This window comes from Pezoporus wallicus, unplaced genomic scaffold, assembly GCF_028554395.1.
Source record: "Pezoporus wallicus isolate ANWC-B61680 ecotype Strahan unplaced genomic scaffold, APGP_CSIRO_Pwel_v1 contig_3365, whole genome shotgun sequence".
Taxonomy (NCBI): Eukaryota; Metazoa; Chordata; class Aves; order Psittaciformes; family Psittacidae; genus Pezoporus; species Pezoporus wallicus.
In genome coordinates, this window is record NW_026640883.1 from 3,206,798 (window position 1) to 3,227,605 (window position 20,808).

Consider the following 20,808-nt stretch of genomic DNA (forward strand, 5'->3'; position numbering starts at 1 on the left):
TAAAAGGAGGGTAAAACTATGTATTTAGTCGCTTTTTGGCTCTGCTGTTCACATGCATGTTACAAGAGTGATGTGCATGAAGGAAATGGTACTGTCATCACATGAGCTCCTGAAATAGGAATGAGACGTTTGGAGTCATGACATACCTCATAGAGGTCAATCATCACATTCCCCTCCAGCCCTTGACTACTCTTGACATTTTCCAAGGCCAGGGTGAAGTACACCCCTCGGGTGTCTGAGATATACAGATTGTATGTGTCGTTCTGGTTCCACTCTTGTACAGCTGCAAACACCTGATTCTCATCTGTGCTGATAACATGCATGTCCTGGGGAAAGAAAAAGAGAGGAAGGTTACTAGAAGGAGCTCTGTCCTGTCATTTCCAAGGGCACGAAAGTAATTGTGGAGGAGCAAGGGATATATTTAGGCTAGTTTAATCAGAAACTGTAGACAACACTCCTGTAAGCAGATAATTCCATCCCGGAATACTTTACACCAGCTCTCTTCTGCCAGTTTTCAAAGCAGTAATTAATGAAGAAGTGTTAACTGAACATTTACATTGGCAGTAAAAGTGTTACAAAGCAGCACTCCCCCACCAACACTTTCATTTTAATGCTTTGTTGGGGGGTGGTGATGTTGTTTATTTGTTGGTCATTTTGGTGGGTTTTCTGGCATCTGAGTGATTCCACTTGTGGCTGTGGAACCACAGATGTTAAAATATATTTTGTTTTGTTTGGGGTTTTGTTTGGTTTGGTTTTGTTGGGTTTTTTAATTAGAAAAAACAGCATCTGAAACATATGCTTCTTGTCTAGCATTCAGAAACCAAGCATGCTTGGGAACTGATACAAGGAAGATCTAATGGGTCAATGTCTGCAGCCAGTGCTGCTGTTACTTCTTATTTCTAATGACGGTATTGACTGGAAGCCACTGCGCTAAATACACCACACACCGCAAATACCCCAAACCCCCAAGAAAGGTAACAGAAAGACAACCCGAATCCTTGCTAGATGTAGAGAGCAGATTTTTCATTAGATCACTAGTGTGAGTAAGGTTTTGTTTTACTCTGTTTGATCTGTGTGCTCCGGCAGGCAGGAAGCGATGAAAAGATTGTATAATTAAGGAAAACCCAGAAACTATGAAACCCAACTCCCACTTTCAATGTCTGAAGAAATTACTATCCAGTAGGAAAGGCCATTAAGAGAGATTTTTATAATGAAATTCCTAGGTTCTATCTGCCTAGCATAGGCATTCTGAGTTCTTTGGTGCCACAAAAATCTGTGGAGGTAGGAAACTAAATGCAGTGGTTTTTGCACTAGGTGATTCCCAGAAGATTCAGCTATTCTATCTGGTTTGGGCAGATATCCCAGAGTTATTCTGCTTCCATGAATCTTAGCCAGAGCTTTCTATATGCAAAACTGGGAACTTTATCAGAAAATATGCTCTTTGGAATCTGATGCTACTTCTTCCGTCTGTCAATAATAGCCTTGGCAATTGACTTTCTGGTGGTTTTGTAGGAGAAATTAACTTCAGATGGACCCTTGCAACAAAAAGATGAAAAATAATATAATGAAGAAATCTGATCTATAAATTTGAAAGTGAAGTTAAGATTCAGAACAGTTGTTTGCTCATCCAGATCCACACCTGAGTATGCAGTGGATGAATATTCACTTGATTTACTTGTTTCTTTGCGCTGAAATAAAATATGTCCCAGAAGATGGTCTGGTTTTATGGAGGAACAGATTGGCTTAAATCCTGAGGCATCATGAAAGGCAATATAAGTCCCACTGCCTCCTACTAATTGTGATTCTAAATAGATATCCTCTCTTAGTTCCAGCTGTGCTAGTAGAAGTTAGTGCCACAGCTGTTTGTCAGCAGCTCCTTATTTCAGACTGTCACCCTGTATCATGTAGATCTACCCTCATGGTAGATCTACATGAGTAGGTGTTCCCAGTGTGCTTCAGGCAACATTGGATAGCGCAGCTCTAATCTCAAGTTTAAACTTCTGAATATGTCGATAAACACATGGGCAGCCCTCTCTATTTAAACATAGATAGAGATTATATGTAAAATTTACTTTGTCTGGTGAATGTACAGTTTCATTAACTTACCATTTTAATAAATAGTTTTGTAATAACTAGGGGAGAGAGGTAAAAGATATTTTGATCAACACCAGGGAAAACTAAAAGCAATTACATGAATGCTTAAGCAAATAAGTTAATTTATTCACTAGATGCTTCCTGAGTTTGATCACATCATGCTGTAAGATTCAAGTCTAAAGAAGATCCTGGTAAGGCTGAAGAAATTTAAGCCTGGAGAAGCAGAGATTGAGACAGAATTAGCGTATATTTTATTATATATTACATAGCATATATATTATTAGTGCAGAAAAAAAAAAGACAGTATTCCAACTGTTTGTGTTTGGGGATCAATTAACTTTTCTTCTTAATATGGCCTTGTTCAATAGATGCAGTAAACATGCAAAGCTTTAACAAGAAGGGATCAATATATGGGCATCAAAGAGATCTTTGACCAACATCAGGAATTTTCTGGTTTCCACATTGGAAAAATGAAAATTAATGTGCATATCACATTCACTACTATTTTTTTTTTTTTTTCAGGGTGAGGGTTGTTTTTTTAGGGGGAAGGAATAATAATTAAAAAAATCCCTTGATATGGAGCAAGAGCTTCACTGCATCTTCCACTACTACAAGAAATGTACGTTTCACCTCCCTGCAGAAAGGGAAGAGGACAGGAATGTGAAGCAAGCCACATTTCTCAGTCATCAACTTCGGGGCTCCCCTTGCATTTGCCTTATGAGAGGCCGAGTTTTTCTCTCTCTTTTCCAATAGATAGTGAAAATACATTCATATGGTATTCTACTACCTGTCCCTCTTGCCTTTCCAAAGACAAAAGTAAGAGTCCAAATCTACGCATGGGTTTGATTAGGGGCCTACTCAAATGACTAAAGGCTTTCTGAATTAATAAACATGCTTCTATTGCTCTTTTTGAAATTGGTCAAGGAACTTTCCTTCCTGGCAAGTTAAATAGCAGGAATGTGTAATGCCTGTATTATCCTGTCAATTACTGGGACTGTCAGCTCTTTTTAAGGTCTGTATTTAAGGATTTTCTTGTGGTTATTGCTTCTTTCATCAGGATGTGCATCCTCAGATTGAAAGAAGGTGATAAATTTAAAACAGAGGTATCACACACAGCCATTCCATCAGTATTCAGCCCAGCACGAGTTAAGGACAGGTCTTTTTTAAAAGAGAAATTGGTTGGTTTGCTTCAGTATTTACAGATGTCTGCACAATACATTGGTCTAAAATGGAATGAATATATCCTGTGTGTATATCTAAGGGGATTATCATGAGTGACATACCAGGGTCTGTGACAGAGCCCACACTGTGGTGCTGTGGTACAGAATAGGTAGCACCAACCCACAGATCAATATCACTGCAGAAATTAACAGGCCTCAAGAATGACCATTTACAGAGTTAACCAATATAGACATATGTAGGGAACTTCTTGTATAGGACAGAGTTTCAAGTTCATTTAGGCTTCTAATCAAACTGGCTACCAGGCTATCAATACCAACAAGAATATTTTAGTTTTGATTTGCTGTAGGCTATTCCTGCCTGAGCAGCAGTATCACCTGCCAAAGCTGCCTGCCTTCACACCCCTTTATCTTAGGAAGAGTAACATGGAGAGACAAAAAGCTTGATATTTCCATCTCCAATTTCAGAAGTCGCTTAGTACTGTTTACCATATTTGGCCCCTCTCTCTTAGCTGAAGAAGATAAAAGAGAATTTAAGCATAAGAGAAACTCTATGTTTCAATTCCTCGAATAGTATAATGCTTTGTGCATTTTTAATAAAAGCGGCTATCTTGCTTTGATAGCATCCTTCTAGACAGCCACAGCTCCACTGTAGCTTCTTCCAAGCCAAATGTAGCTCTTCAGTCTTTGAAGATATCCTGAGATTGTGACAAAGCATCTTATCTCCTTATATACCTGCCTTTTTCTTTGAGTCAAATAGCATCATTGTACTGCTCCGATTTCTATTCTCTGAGAATACACTGCAATTTAATTGCAGTGTATTTTCCCTGCCTCTCCAGAGATCTATTTGGGAAGGTGACCATTTGGAAAAGCCTGGGCTAAAGCAGGTAACAAGTTCAAAGCAAGCAGCTTCTCTACAGGTGGTTTGAATCACCTGTAAATGACAATTTTGATGTGGGTGTTAGAATAATCATGCTAAAAATGCAACTCCTTTGCTAAGGGCTATTTCAAATAACAATTATTTAAATCTGATCTGAGTAATTCCTTCCTGCTTGGGCAGGAAGTTTCAAACCAACCGATCTTTAAATGAGAATGAAGATTTTTGGGGCAGATCACAGATCGCCTGTGTCAGAGCCAAGAAGACCCATCCCTTCTAGTAGTGTCCTCAATGTCCTGTAAACTAGGTTTTCAGGTGATGTAAACAGAAGCAAAGGGTACAATAGCAAAGTAAGCAAGGTAGAGTAATGAAGGTCAGTGTTTCAGCTGCAGTGTGCTTATATGAAGGTCACCCAGCCAATCTACTATAAACAGATCAGTTGGTTTGAGGAATCAAAGCCTGCTATGATATTAGCCGAATTATCCCTTTGAATATTTCCACCTACAAAATCTGATACACTTTCAACTACTAGGAACAGGCTGACCGTGCACTTTCTCCTCTTCCTTTTGACATTCTTTGCTTACCTTCTGGGAATGCATTTGTCTCCAGATAGATGTTAGACCTCAAACAGAATCCAAAAGATCTTTTGCTACCTTTGAGCTTAAATTTCATTGAAGCCAGACTATATCAAGAATGAAAAGGCCTAAAAAAAAACCCCTCTGCCTTTGTTAGCAGTTAGGAGTGTTAGAAGCCCAGCTGCAAAATGATGATTTCTTCAAAATGGAGCTAACATTTCAGATAGGTCTTTAAAAAAATTCAGCTCTAGAAGGCAGCAATAGCCTTTCAAGCTCCAATGCTAATTCACCATTGTTCTTAATGAGGGAAGATATGGAGCAGACACACAAAGACATCTCTTTGCTTGGTTCCCATTAAAATCTGCTAATGAGGCAGAGCACAAAAAGCAACCCACAGGGTAGGGACAGAAGAAGGGAATTTTAAGACCAAAAAAAAAGGTGAAAAAGAAAAGAGCATCCCATCTAAAACTTAATTAACTAACCATAAAGAAATGGTAATTAACATGGGTTGTGGTATCCATCTACATTTCATGCTCATGTCCTTGACTAACCATAGAGCTGACTTTGTTTCCAGTCCTTTCTTGCTTGCAAATGTTCTGTTAAAGAAGAATTTTTTCACTCATTACATGTCATCTTGTAGTTACTGGTGTTGGATTCAAGAATTTCTGTACAGTCAAAGTAACTGTAGGTTCATATGGGCATTTCAGCAACAACTTACCTTGGGCAAGGAGTACTTTGGCAGCCTCATCTGTGTAAATGCATTCCTCCTATAAGAAACGTAATAATGCGGTCTCCCTCCTGATGTCAGCTATGAGAGAAGCAGGCATGTTATTATCAGGATTTTATAAAATATTTTTTTCTTATCAGGGAAAATATCAAGCTAAGAAATACCACTGCGCTGGTGGCAATGGCTTAAAACTGCCGCACTATTACAGTAGATGAATAAACATTGATCCGACTGACAGTGGCTGAAAAAGAAAGCAAGAGAAAACCTATTATCTGCAAAGGGAGACAAAGGCCAGAATTTCAGGTACAAGACTGAAGAAAGGGAAGTCCTGGCTTCACTTGGACCATTATGTCATCTGCTGATACCATAGCTCTCTTCTGCTTTACCACAATACAGTCTCTGCTGTCTGCAGAGCTGCTGTATAGGCTATTGGTTAGATTAGCAGATTTGCAGACATGAAGATTGATTTCTATTTCTGCCTCCAGCTTTGGTTCCTGTGTGGCCCCACACAAGCCATCAGATGTATCTGTTACAAGATCAGCTAAGCATTCACAGCTCAGTTGATTCAGTATTTCTGAGAATCCGGCCATTTATTTAAGTCTTTAAATACTGATGACAAGACCTTGAAAATGCTGGGTTGGAGCAGTGTGAGGTTTCATTTCCTATCATCACATATTAAAGGGGTGTGAAATCGAAAGAAAAAAAGTCATCAATGTTATCTGGCTTTAAGGGCTGCTGAGGTATAATCAATGTTTGTAAAGTACTTTGAAATCTTTGGATGAAAGATACTGAAGAACAAATATTCCTATATCTGTATGTATATATTTGCTTTAATTGCCTGATATCTGGGCTTATCAAGACTTTTCTTTAGTAGTAAGTGTTTTAAAATGCACTGCAGTAGTTTAAAATGCAAGACAGACAGAGGCTGGGTTCATACCAGATGAAGTAAAATAATAACTATTTCTTATTTTAAATCTCTTCAACTTTTTATTTTTTTATTATTTTTTTTTTAAGGGAATTGGGCAAAAGTTAGGGGGAGGAAGTCCAGAAGCATTGTTTACGAGAGTGTGAATTTATAAATAAAATACGGTGTAGTGGGAGAAATAAACTCACATTCCCCTATTCTCATGCTTTTCAGCCTACTAATTCGCATTCCAAATAAGAATGCAGCCTTACTGCAGAAAAGCTAGATAGAGATCAAGGAAGGTAGAGAAGGCCTGGGGAGGATGCTCAGGGTGTTCATCTATTTTTCCAAGCTTTTACAGTCTGGTAGATTTAGGACTATTCATCATCTGCAGAACAGTGCCGGGATAAGGCAAAGCCCAACATCAGCCACAGAATGTTATTTAGCTGTTCCTTGCCAGTCAGATACATCCTGATAAATATGTAACCACCTGAAGAATCCCATTTTAAATTACCTGCCAGTGAATTCACTGTCTATTTTGAACAAAGCATAGGTTGTTTCCAGGGATTACAGTATACTTATTTCATACCTGTAAGTATCAACTATTAATGATTGGCAAGTACTGTCTCTTTGACCTGTTATATTTAAGAATCTTAAGATATCTAAGGATTAAAATGGGAGCTTTCAAAATCCAAATATTACATGATACCCTCTCAAACTGCATTATGAATACGAATGTATAAAGTTGTGTAAAGTCCCACTGGGCATTAAGGGGAACATCATAAAAGGCTGCCTCTCCTCATATGCTCCTTCATCCTTGCACCATGCAGCTAGCACAAAGGTGGAAGAAAGCTGAAAACTGACAGCACTGGGAACGCTATACAGCAGTTTATATAGAGAGAAAGAAAAATGCATCAAAATACAAGGGCTATACAGAAAGGCAGACAATCTCCCCAGTATTAACTTTAGATGAGGCAAAGGGGTTGATTCTTTACAGTGTGTAACATTAGGTCAGAACATAGAAGACTAACAATCTTGAAGAGCACAAAATCAAGTGATGAAGTAATGAATCAATTCACATATGAAGAGAAATTATGCAGTTCAAGACACAAACACACAGTGATTCTGAAATGAGAGAGCATGGATGAACAGTGATGCGTGCCCCTGTTTTTCTCACCACAGAAACATCTCTTTTATGCTTCCGACACGCTAGGCACAAAAGCTGTTCTGAAATGTATGTCCCCCAGATTTATTAGTGAATGATTTAGACTAGAGTTTATGACTGAGTTCATTAACTTAAAGTAATTAGCAATCAACTCACCCAATTTAAAATATCAGTCCTCTCTCTTCCCTCCACTCCCAAGCATAGCAGAATATAAACTGTCTGGAAAACCTGTTCAGTCCCAATGATTTCCAGTTCACCTCTATGTTCCCTGCAATGCTGTTGTTATTTTTGTCCTCTTCAACTGCTATTAAATGGACAATGGTGGCAGCCTAATGAAACTCACAGTAGTTATGTATTCATAAGGTCCCACCTGGAACACCATTTGGATGAGCACATCTCATCTTCAGCCTTTTCACTGTAATCACAAGTGAGGCATAACAATAAAGCCTGATTACTCCTTCTTTGATTCTTCCTCTGACTCCCTCCCTCCTTTTCTACTTCACTCTCATGCTTAAAAACGTTCTGGTCTATTCCCTTTAAAAACAGATGACTGACACATCAAGCTGGGAGGTTAGAGCAGTAACCATAGACTGCTGACAGCATTGTAGGGAGTGGCACAGAGCACTCCAGTACATAGGGTGGACGCTCCAGGCAGGAACTCTATGACCCTAGAGTGACAAGTTACTGGAGGTAAAAGGAAGGCTATTAGCACTGTAATGAACTTCTTCAGTTCACTCAGTGCCTTTATTATTTGGATCCAGTGCTGTCTGGTTACTTGGGAGCTAACACACAAGCACACATATGCAAAGGAACGGAAGAGAAAAGAATATAATATAGAATAATAGAATACAAAATAGCATAAATAAGAGGGTGTTCTCCACCTGAACAAAGACATAATCATCCTGGACAATCAGGGAGTTATGGTCAATATAGCCGGGAAATGGTTTGCCGTGAGTGGCTTCACTGCAGTTCTGCATCTTGCAGGTGATGTACTGGGCATCTGCAAGGAAAAGAACAAAACCAAGACACATGAGATCCTGAGCACAGACTCTTCCGACTGTCACAAACCTAACAGCTGAGGCAACCCAAGTCCTTTGACTCACAAAGGAACAGTGGATCTGAAGATGTGAGTCTATTCTGCAGGAGAGATGCTCTCTGTACTGAACCTCTACGGTTTCTCTGTCATCGCCGCGGGGTAGGATTTTCTGTAGAGCATGACGGCTTCTCCATGGTCACATCCTGAGTTTATTCAGAACATGGCCAAGGTCTGGAGCATACACAGGTATGCTGAAACCTGTCCCATAGTGTCACCACTGACAAACCCTTCCATGGCATGCTTCTGTATTCCCTACAGCACTTAGACTCTGCAGAGGTCACCTTGGAAAGTAATTCAGACCACCTCCAGTTCAGAGGTTTTACCTAGTTCCCCCTTGACAGTGTGGGTAGGTGCACTCTGGCAACTCGGGCAATCATTCCACACTCTCTTGAAACTAGAAGCCTTAGCAGTTTCAATCAATCATATGTTTCAAAGTAAATGGCCTAAATGCAGCCCTAAAGCCATCTCATCCACTGTCACTGTATGAGATGCCCTCATCTCCTATTCTGAAGGCCCGCAGGGTGCTCATGTCATTATCCGTCACCTGAAGAAAAACCAGTTCTAATTTCTTCATGGTGTTAGTTTATCCTAGAATCCAGAACCAGATTCTCAGTATTAAATCTGGGCTCTTTCAGATCAATTAAGAAGTTGCACTTTGCTTAATAACAAAGCCGATTTACAGGAAGACGGATTCTGGCATTTTAGCATTTAGCATGTATAGGACAGAAACACTACATGGTATTCAATGTTAGAACTACTTCTGATCTTTTTTCTTGGAGATGCACAGCCCCTTTTTTATATAATTACCACCTTCTGATCAGAGAAGCAGCATTTTACACTGAAATAGAAATGGCTGGATTTTTACCATCTCATATTTAATTTTGGTTTTAATTAAAATCTATCATTTGACATTCCTTTCCTTCTAAGGGCTGTTGACTTCTGCTTGAAACAGACATGCAGGGTAATGAACCATCAGGAAAGTTTGGTGAGGGATGATCTTCCCCCAGCATTTGCAGAGTTCTTGGAATATATAGCATGTTAAATATTATTAGTCATTGCAGTTTATAACATTTTATGCTTTTGCAGCTCACTGCAAAACATTAATTAATACACCCCGGACAGCATGATCGAAATGCATTTTCCTTCAGAGGGACATGATTTTTCCCACATTAGCCACGAGAGGGCAGGGAACGACATAACTCTCAGCCTGCTCATTCCAGTGAGCTCAGGAAAGTTCTCTTTCTAAGCTGTTCAGCCCTCTGTCTCTCTTCTCCCAGGAAGGAGGGTGACAAGGGGGCCAGAGACTCTTCCACCACTCAGTAGTACAGTGTGGTGCAGCATGTCCCCTCTTTGTCATAAGATGGAGAATAGGCATGCATCTCTTCACCTGCAACACAAACAATTTCCGCTCCTGTTTAATTCAGTCCACTGTATCATGAAGGACAGCTCCCTACACCTACCCCCACAATTCATAGAATTGAAGAATGGCGTGGGTTGGAAGGGGTACATTCAAAGGCCATCTAGTTTCAACACCCCTGCGATGAGCAGGGACATCTTCAACTACACCAGGTTTCTCAAAGCCCCATCCAGCCTGACCTTGAACACTTCCAGGGATGGGGGCATCTATCACCACTCCAGGCAACCTGTTCCAGTGTTTACACCACCCTCACTGGGGCTCTAGATTTGAACACAGTACTGCAGATGGGGTCTCTCATTCTCTCTCAAGAAGGTTCCCGAGTGAAACTCCTGGCAATCCTGAGCTTAAACAAAGCAGCATCACAGTTGAAATGTCTGACTTCACCATCCCCTGAGTTTTTGCCAAGACTGGGTGGCTTTTCACACATGGGATTGAATCAGCCCAGCACAGAGCTATATAATATCAGATCTCCATTTCCCACCCTGTTTCCTTTTTCGCCCTCAACACCATTCTTTCCTTTTACTTCCACAAGGCACACCAGCTGCCTGGGAAACACAGACTTCAGTGCCACTGGGTTATCTATCCTGAGAGCACAGGGAGGTAGCATGATGGGTGGCTGCTGGGACCAGACAGCAAAGAAAATTAAGGGATCGCCTCCACAAGAGACTTTAAAGAGCAGGCCAGGTTGACATCCAGCAGAGGTAAGTTTTTTTGATCCTGTTTTAACAGAGGAATGGGGACTATGTCTATTTCTGCTGTGATCACAGGAGTCTGTGCAGCAGTGATTGCACCACTGATGGAGATTTACTAAGGCAATTCTTGTGAATTTTTACAGTGCAATTCTCCACAGCTCCAATTCTAAAATGCCAGTAATAACTACTAAAGGGCAGAGCACTGAAATTGCTTAAGCTAACCTTCCAAACAGCCAAACTCTGAGATGGGCACACCAAGAAAAGCTCCCTCTGCTATGGGAGACAGAAAGAAGGAAAACCAGGCTTCTTGTAGTGCCTGGATCCCTCCTTTTTCCTAAGGGAAGTTTTGCTGTGTTCAAGTTAACACAAGGATTTTTTTTTTGGGGGGGGGCATTTTATTCTTGTGGACAATTTATGTGATTCCATTGGCAGAGCTTTGTAATTTAGCATTAATTAATGTCAATTAATGTATTCAGTTGCTAGGCTCTGGAATTAATTTCATTAGTTTTCCCACACAGATGTTTTCCCTGCAATAGGTAATTAGTACATTATGCTTTTCATTTCCAGAAACCTCACCTCCAACAACAGCTGCTGTTTTTAATATACAACAAAAAAGTCACGCTGTGCCTGGAGAGAAGAACATAGCAACTCCCAGCTCTTACACCCCCAGACACTTTGATTTTGACAGGTTTAGACACCTAGGGTAGGATTCTTCTCGGGCAACAGCAGCTATTTCTGAAGCGGAAGCAAGAAGTCACAAAACCACAAGAATGAAGGAGACATCTTGTAAGGGAAAGCTCTGACAAAATTAATCTTTCAGTGGTGAAAGAGAATTGCAAATGCTAACACACAGCAAAAGCTGAGACCCAGAGGGACACTGTGCCATGAAATATTTTAGTCTTTTCTGTTTAGCTCAATCTCCATGTTAATATGTTCCCGAGGGAAATGCATCCCCTCTATCCCTGAGACATTTCTTGGCTCAGATGGTAGAGATGGATGGTTGTAGGTTATTACTGGAGGTTGGTGAGCCTCTGCAAATGTACACAGTAGAGTTTCAAACCCCTTCCTAAAGTAGAGTAGGACTTTCTTCAGGATACTTGTTGCTGAGTGCTATTTTGGACAGTATATCAAACCTAATACTCATTGCTTTCTAGTCTATGCCTGCATGTAGATCTTTTGAAAACCTGATTTGATCACAAGAAGAATCAGAGAAAATACTTACTGTACTCACTGAAAATGTATAAATTTTATTTGTCTTGTCTTTAATGTATTGAGGAATGTATTATCTTTACAAATGAATTCATTAAGAACAAATCATGAGTTTATGCAAAAAATATCCACATAATCTATGACTTGTTTGTCTTCCAGATTTTCTACAGAGTATCCCAGTTCATAATTGAGTAGCTTAGACATTAGGGATAGTTTCAGCTTTTGAAGGATGTCTGGCATCCTGAACCCCAAGAACACAGTAACAACACATGTCACTGAAAGATCCAGGCCTGTAACCCCTCTCCAACAGTGACTAATAACAGAAGCCTAGGAAAGGTCATAAGAATTTGTCCGGTTGTCTTGGTAGTCCAAGTACACCTTCAGCATTCACAACCTCCCCTGGCAATGAGTTCCACAATTTAATTAAATGTTCTCCCCTAATTTAATCTTTCTACTCCTTTGTTTTTGAAGAGGCACACAAAATAACTGTTCTTTCTCCATGTCCATCTGGTCTGAATGTCGATTTGTGAAACATTTGTAATATGGAAATATATTCAGGACTCTTCAGGACTGAGCAACTGCAAAGCAATTAACCACTAATGAAGATCAGTGAAATAAAGCCATCCCATTTACTAACTTCTCACACATCTGGTTTTGTCCTGCTGCTACTCTTTCTTCCTTGCATGTCATAGTCAGGAATTTTTCTCTACATGGGGACTTATATCCTCTGCCATTTATGGCATAAGCCTATAACTGCAGAAGGTAACAGATGTTATTCTCCAGGACAAATACCAATTGTGATCAAGAAAAAATACTAATAAGAACCAGGAAAAAATAAAAATAATAAAAAAAAAATCACTGCACAGGTTTAGGCACTATGGGAATTAATTCACCACTCTAGCCATGTTAGCAAAATATTGCCAGGCCAGGCTGCCTACTTGTTTTTTTTCCACAGCAGTGATTATTCTTCCTTGCAACCTTCTGTGAAAACAGAAATTAAAGTCTTAGCACAACTTCATGATTCAGACACTATTGGCCAGATGTTGATCAGCAAGCAGAGTATGCCTGCTGACACCAGGTGAGGCTTTGGTCTTACTTGAAATCACAGCAGCACCTAAATTACCTTTCCATATGAAAAGTTGCCGTGTAAATGAGAGCAACAGAAGAAAAGCAAAGGAATCAAAAGTACTTTTCAAATATCAGGAGTTCTCTACATTTTTGCCAGCATATTAGAAAACCCTCTAGCTTCTTTCACCTATACTTAAGAAGAAAAAAATAAATTTCTAAATTAGAAACTCAAAATCAGTCAGCATCTACCTCCATAAGTGAATGCATATCTCATTGTCCTGGGTTCAGCAGTAACAGTCATTTTTTTCTCCTTCTTAGTAGCTGGTGCAGTGCTCTGTTTTTGACTTTCGGCCTGGGACACTCATATATGTAAGAGTTGGCTTTCTTGACATGCACCTATAGAAACTGTCACTCAGACATCCTGTGAGTCAGCTTTGCCATTCTCTGGAGGGCTCAGTGGGTACCCAGTTAATCTCCAAATGCCTTCTAGGAATCCATCTTTCTAATCCTCACCAACAGCCTGGATTCTTCTCGAGGCATCACCTGATTAAAAATTACCTCCCGTTTCCATTAGCTTGAATACTGAGATAACCTTCTCTAGCTCAAATGAGATAAGCCCATAACTAAGGATCTTTCAGGACTTGTATATTCTTTAAAAACCTAAACCCTATATGTCATTAATTAATGGACAGTGAAGGAATCACTTCAAGCTGCATTTTAGCAAACCTAGGTTTAACTTCCACCAGTCACTCTGCTTGCTATCTATAGTGGTGAACATAACAAAGAGAAGCTTATCGTGTGGTTAAGAATGGTAGGGGATTAATGTATTACTGGGATGTTGACCTGAAAACAGGCAAAAATTATCCACTATTCCTGTTGACTTTGCTGGTTTGCCTTTGATCCTGTTCCAAAATCAAAGTGGAACATGAGGGACACCCAAGTGTACAAATGGAAATGCAAGATAAGGTTCATATGAACTTCTTCCAACCAGAAAAATCAGTTTCACCACTTTGTTCTCAGCCCCAGCTTGACACAGATTGGGCCTGAAGCCTTTAAATAATAAAAAAAAAAAAAAAATCATACTTGAGAAGATAAAATTTGCCCAGTACTCCCCAAAATTACACAGCAGGATTAAAAATATAAATGGCAATGTTTAGCCCTGCAAATCTATCTCAGTCAATACAACCAAATTGCAGAGTCTGTACTCATTTTGTTCATTACTGCTTGCACCCTAGTTTGATCAGACACACTGTGTTCAGGAGTCCAGAGGTTTTCTGGTTCTGAGGAAAGAAAAAATAGTAGTGAGAACTTGGGTTCAGGTACAATATTGTTAGCCAGATCCTGAGCAGGTGTAACTCATGTTACTGAAGTTATACTGATTTATGCCTGCTAAGACACTCTTATTTTGGGCCTTGTAAACCTTTTACATTATGTATATAAACACAATAAATAAAATGCACAGACAGATCATAAGCATGGAGAAGAGATAGAGAGTTATTGGTTTTCTAGCAGGGAAAGCCCAATACTAAGGTTGCTGCTGACAGATGTTCTCAAACAACCCTGCCAGGGAGATGGGCTAACATCATATTCTGCTGACATTTCTACTTCTTCCCACCTAAAGCTGAAGTTGTACTACTCAGCTTCTGCTGGAAAAGATACCAGCACAAGAATGCGGTGTTTTTTCTTATCTGTACTGAGTTCAGCAGGTTTTTGCTTAGCCCTTATTTTTCCACTTCAGGATCTTTTATTTTATTGTACCGATTGTGTGGTTGTTTCCACACTGCTCCCCTTTCTTCCCATCTTTCTCCCTGCCTTGTTTTGGCAAGTCTACCTGCGCAAATTCAATCCCTTTATTGGATTTTCACACGTGGTTAACTCTCAAAAGAGATATTCCAAACAAAGTATAAACAAGTAAATGCACGAAGAGAAAAATAAAAAACAAACCCAAAACCAAAAACCAACACAAAAGATCCCACAAAAAATTACTTGCCAATTACCCTCAGCTTGATAAAAATGTAACTTTCTCACTTCAGCACGCTTCTGCCAATCACCCCAGTGGCAGTCACACACCTTCTTTCTGGAGGAGAAACATCTGTTCATCCACTGGAGGATCATGGTTGCTTCATCCAGGAAAAGGAAACTGATTTGGTTCTTAGAAGAAGGCTTTAGTAGCTACCAGACCTATACACATGAAGTTGGTCATGGTAGCTAGAGTAATGGGCCATGAGCACACTCAGCCTGTCTCAGTCCCAAAATCCTGCAATGCTAGCAAATGTCTTCTGGCAAAAAATGCTGTGCTATGTTCCAAGGTTACTGCTTCCAGCTACCCATCACAGTCCTCTGCCAGAGACCAATGCTTCCCAGAACTACGGGCAAAACAGAGTATGCACTTACTGAAAATCCAACACACTTTCTTATATTGGCAATGTGCTGAACTGGGGACCTTTCTGACTCATGAGTAGAAGCACCAGCTGAATGAGTGGTTTGCAAGAGGGGTCACACTGGCTGAAAGTTTGGCACCACGGCTGTATTTACATCAGTAGATCTGTCACAGCCTCACTAACAGAAAAAACTTCAGCTATGCTGCCTCACAACTAAGCCAATATAAGCGCACAGAATCAGTTACTAGAGTTCAGTTGATGATCAATAACTTTTTATTCCATAATTCTTTACTAACATGCCTGAGTCTTCAGTGAGGCCAGTTTCATCTACCTGTTTTTTGTTTTCCACCTTAAAAGCTTACTATATATATACTGTCATAAAGCTTACTAATTTGTTAAGCAGTCAAGAAGACTTTTGCAGAAATATGCAACAGCTGTGCAAAATGTTCATGTTACAGCCTAAGAACTCAAAATGTTCATATTACAGCCTAAGAACTCAAACTCATTTAAGGCATTTGGGGCATGGCACTTTCTGTGCCCACTATGAGCTGAACATCCCTTGAAAGCAGCACAAGAATATAGATCCTTAAACACCGACTGTAGTGCCTCATCTCAATGACCTCAAATTCTTAACGCCTTAAACCGCTAATATTTTGTGCTGAAACACACAGCTCTGTTGGAATATTTCATTCTCATTTAGCATGTCCAGAGAAAGCCTCATGTTCCCAGTTTTGTTGCCATGTCCAGGTAAGTGAATTTGACAGGAGAAATAATAAGAATCAAGAGATCATAAAGGAAAAGAAACATATAATACATTCTTTCACTTTTACTAATCTTGAATATCTTGAAATGGAAAGACTTTTTAAACTTTATGGTTTATATTGCAACTACTTCTTGTCAAAATTCATCTTCCAAAAAATTCTCTTTCATGCTAGATTTCAATGAGCTAAACCCCAGGTTACCTTACAGTTACTTTTTCAGTCAGTTTCCAATGACAAAATGCACATTTTAAGTAATACCACTGCATTTGGGGGTACAATTTAGGGGAGAATTTTACCAGTTTTAAAGGCATTAATTCACTGCATCATTAATAGCTATATATTGCAAATGGTAAATATTTGCTTGTTCTGTTGCAGCAAAGCTGCTATTTACAGAGGAAACAATATGGAATTACAATGACAAGCTCTATAGCAGTCAGGCTTTTGGTCTGATGCCTTCCTGAGGCAATCCAGTGTTGCGGAAAATAAATCCATGGAGGAAGATCTGCAAAAGCAGTGGAGCTCAAAGGTAAACCTTGAGTAAGCATGGGTGGGAGGAGAAAAGGCCAGTGGGAGGCTTAAGGTGCCTGAGAGAATCTACAGCCAATTAGGAGAATATTTTGGAGTTGCAGGTAAAGAAGGTTCCTGGAATGGAGAAAAGCCCCTCAAGAGGGAGAGGAGCTGATGAAAGTGAAGGACAGTGACAGGACAAGCAACAACAGTAAAGAACACACTTAAGCTGATCATTAAAAGGTTTCTGAAGTTAGATAAATGACATATTTTCAAAGGTAGTACCTAAGGCAGAGTATCCCTGGTCTGTTAAAACTCTAAAGCTATGAACCAGGGGATATTATGCACTGTGTGAAACAACAGCAGCTAGACTCTGCAACCCAGGAACTTCTCTCCAATGTCATGTTCCCATGAACAAAATCACATAGGAAGAAAAAAAAAGTGCGGTATACACTAATGCCAATTACTGCTTATCATCTGTTCTTCCTTACTGTGTTCTCAGCTCCTTTCACAGCCTGTCCCAACTTTTTGCCTTGCTGGAAAAGCTTCTCTTCTTGCAAACCTGCCCTGAATCAGTCAAACCCCTCATATTAAATGAGTGAATCACTAAATATAAGCCAGATTTCCATCATGATACTGCCTGGTTACAAGAATGTAAGGGCAGTCCAGAGCCATAGAATCAACATGGTTGGAAAAGACCTTTGAGATCATCAGGTCCAACCCTTACCTCAGCACTGCCACGGCCACCACTAACCCGTGTCGCTGAGGGCCTCTTCCAGGGACAGTGACTGCAGCACTGCCCTGGGCAGCCTGTTCCAATGCCTGAGCACCCTTTGGGGAAGGAATTGTTCCTCATCTCCATCTAAACCTCCCCTGGTGCAGACTGAGGTCATTTCCTCTTGTCCCATCCCTTGTTCCTTGGGAGCAGAGACCTGCCCCCTCCTGGCTCCATCCTCCTGTCAGGCAGTTGTAGGGAGTGATAAGGTTCCCCCTGAGCCTTCTCTTCTCCAAACTAAACAACCCCAGGTCCCTCAGCCGTTCCCCATCACACTTGTGCTCCAGGGCCTGCACCAGCCCTGTTGCCCTTCTATGGCCCCACTCCAGCACCTCGAGGTCTCTCTTGCAGCGAGGAGCCCAGAGCTGAACACAGGATTTGAGGCGCAGCCTCACCAGTGCCCGGTGCAGGGGCACAATCACTGCCCTGGCCCTGCTGCCACACTGCTGCTGCTGCAGGCCATACCGCAATATTTGAAAGCTGATGTACTTACGACCATCCACTGTCTTTGCCTCCAGGTGAACGAGATCAGGCTCTCTACCAGACCCCACCATAGACCTGTAAAAGCACAAATTGATACAAAGGCATTAAAAAACAACAGATACGATGAATGTCTGAGATATTAATTCCACAGGAGGTCCTATTTAACTGGACCTAAACTCATACTCACAAGTAAGAGCTGATCATGTTGAAAGCACTTTGGAGTTTTCCCTAAAATAAACTTGAACATTTGAAAAAAATCTACCATTTTATGAAGTCAATGCCGTTGTACTTATGAATTCTTTATTTCTGATCCCTGTACTTCACTTATTTCTGCCTGGAAACTTGTTTCTGTTCTTCTTGGTGCCTGACATGTTTATGTGTCTCCTGGTTTGGTCAGAACCATGCATTTCAGTTCTGGGTGGGATAAAGAAGACTTTCATTGATGGGATAATAGTGTTTGCCAGCATACTAATTATAGCTGTTCCTTTATATTGGACATTTTATGCACATTTGCTTAATTGACACTCTTAATGATCAATGTTCCCTCATTAATTAAGATATTTTAAAAGCCCATTTCATCTCAGGACATTTTATCACTTCTGATCTAATAAAAACAATGTTCCATTAATAAAAGAAATTTCAGACCGATTCAAAAAATGACTGTTCATTCACTCTGAATTAACAAGCAACAACATAAAGTCAATGAGCACTGCAAATAAGGGGTTCTTGGACTCAAGCTTTGCTTCCATTTTTAGGTTTCCCTGCACTGCCACTGCTGGCCTCAACAACTCCCTGGGACTGTTCAAATGGCCTGTGGTTTGGTAGACAGTCTGAATTATGGCAGTAGAGGCTGCAAGTGTGTGCTAATCCCATTAAAAGGCAGCCTTAGGAGCATCTCTGACAATCAGTCTTGTTTCTGGTCCTATCATCCAGGTCATAATCCTAGACTACGGCTAAAGGTTAAACAGCCAGTTTCTTGTTAGCTCCCTGACCTCCAAGTTGAATGAGGGAAGAGAAACATTCATTTCTAGTGATAAATTAGATGTTGTTCTGTTCAAAACCTCATTATTTTTCAGAAAATCAAACGTGAAGTTCAAACAGCAATTTAGACCTTCATTCTGTTCCCACTGACTGCAATCAGAGGCAGCTCCAGCCCTTAATCATCATGCACATTACCTAATAACCATTATAAAAATGTTAACAAGACTATTTGTGTCCTGATTAATCCTTAGCTATGCTTGACAAGATCTGTAGCGATTCTCTAGCTCAAAAAGGTTTGGATATATTTGTTCTCCTTTGCTGGGGAATGGAAGTTTCAAAGACTCTGAGCCAGCATTGCTTTCACCTCTTCTCCATTTTTAATAGCATTTATGGCAAGGTCTTTCTCCTGTCAACTTATATTTAAAATATCTGCTTCCTGATAATTGATACCACATGGGTGGGAAGGGAGTAGCTTCCTAAAGCATTCTTCCTTCACTTGCCAACTTCAACACATTTAGAGACAAAATGCTGGACCTGCTAGTCATAATTCAGTTCAAGGTAGATAGATGCCAATGACAAACACCTCTTAAAAACTGCAGAAGGCCTAAGCTTGTAATTTAGCGTATCTCCTTTTTATTCTTGTTTATTCAAGCTGGCTTTAAGCACACCTGGAACTGGGCTATTACAGAAGACACAGAGCAGATTTGCAGCACATTCCTCCTCCTGACCTCACACAGCCCCATGGGGATGTGAACTCTCCAAAGAAACAAGGATTATATTCCACAGATTTAAGCACACTGTCTCCTCAGAAAGATGCAATGATGGTATTCATCCAGCAAAGAACTTGCTGCCCTAGTAAAAGCCTGTGAGTCTGCAGTCAGGTTCTTTGTGAGTTTCCCCTTCATAGTGCTATTCTGATGCTCCTCTTCTGCATCTTCTTGGGGAAAGTCAGCTAATTCAGAATGAGATGCCTCACTGATGGATGGGACGTGATTGCTGTTTTCACTTGTGATATTAGCTATAATTTACATCAAACTTTTAAATGCCTTAAAAGCAGCATATAAATATCTGGACCCACTAAGCCCTGAAAGCTAGAAGGCTACAGCTGTAGTGACCTGCATATTACTTACTTTCACACTGTGAGAGTCAGTTACTGGAACTGCAGAAACTTCAACTCAAGGAAGAATTAAGCCATCAGTTGTCCCAAGGATGTACAAAACAAGGATGGCTGAAACATAACTCGTGATAAACATTATTCATCTATTCAAGGGCTTTCTTTCTTTTGACATCTCCTAACCTCTGTAAATTGGAAAAATGATGACAAATGATGAAAACTGAGGTGCAGACAATCTAAGAGAGTTCCTAAAGTCAAACAGGACATCCGAGGTAGAGGAAAGAACCATATCTAGGTCTTCCTATCTGCTAGATCTTTCTTCCTCCCATAGAAAATACATATTTCATTGGTTTGACATATAATAGGCTTAATTTACTTGTGACAACACAAGGTCACACTCAGACCCATAATATAAATAACATAAACAGCCAGTTGCAAAGGACAGGCAAAATACAAAGACATATCTACTGAACTCAGTATTAGCTGTACACAGCTGACATCCAGAAGCATATCACTCCCATCTGGGTTCTGCTGAAAATTTTCTGACCAAAACTTTTTAATGTCTTATTTTCTTGTATCATGCTGTCTTGTTCCATGGTAGCCCTGTGATATTTCTATATACATCCCTCCTTACCACCTGAAAAGCCATATAAAGTAATGTTCATCTTGCCCAGTTATATACTAGAGATATTTAACTCTGAGCAAATCACACACAACACTTTTTGCAGGCAGTGAGGAGAAACAGGCAGTTTTGCACAGTGGTTCATCTGAACGGTGTTAATATGACTTCATGAGAACACAAGC

The 20,808-nt window shown here is 40.2% G+C and overlaps 1 protein-coding gene across 4 annotated transcripts in view; it reads right to left on the bottom strand.

The window, feature by feature from the left end:
• Positions 1–20,808, bottom strand: part of SORCS1 (sortilin related VPS10 domain containing receptor 1) — a 291,565-nt gene that overhangs the window by 66,726 nt on the left and 204,031 nt on the right. For all 4 annotated transcript variants that reach the window (XM_057420911.1, XM_057420910.1, XM_057420912.1 and 1 more), the window contains exons 6-9: positions 17,920–17,984; positions 8,402–8,520; positions 5,443–5,532; positions 147–326 (exon numbers count right to left, since the gene is read on the bottom strand). In XM_057420911.1, coding sequence (XP_057276894.1) covers positions 147–326; positions 5,443–5,532; positions 8,402–8,520; positions 17,920–17,984 — 454 coding nt within the window. The remainder of the gene's footprint in view (positions 1–146; positions 327–5,442; positions 5,533–8,401; positions 8,521–17,919; positions 17,985–20,808) is intronic.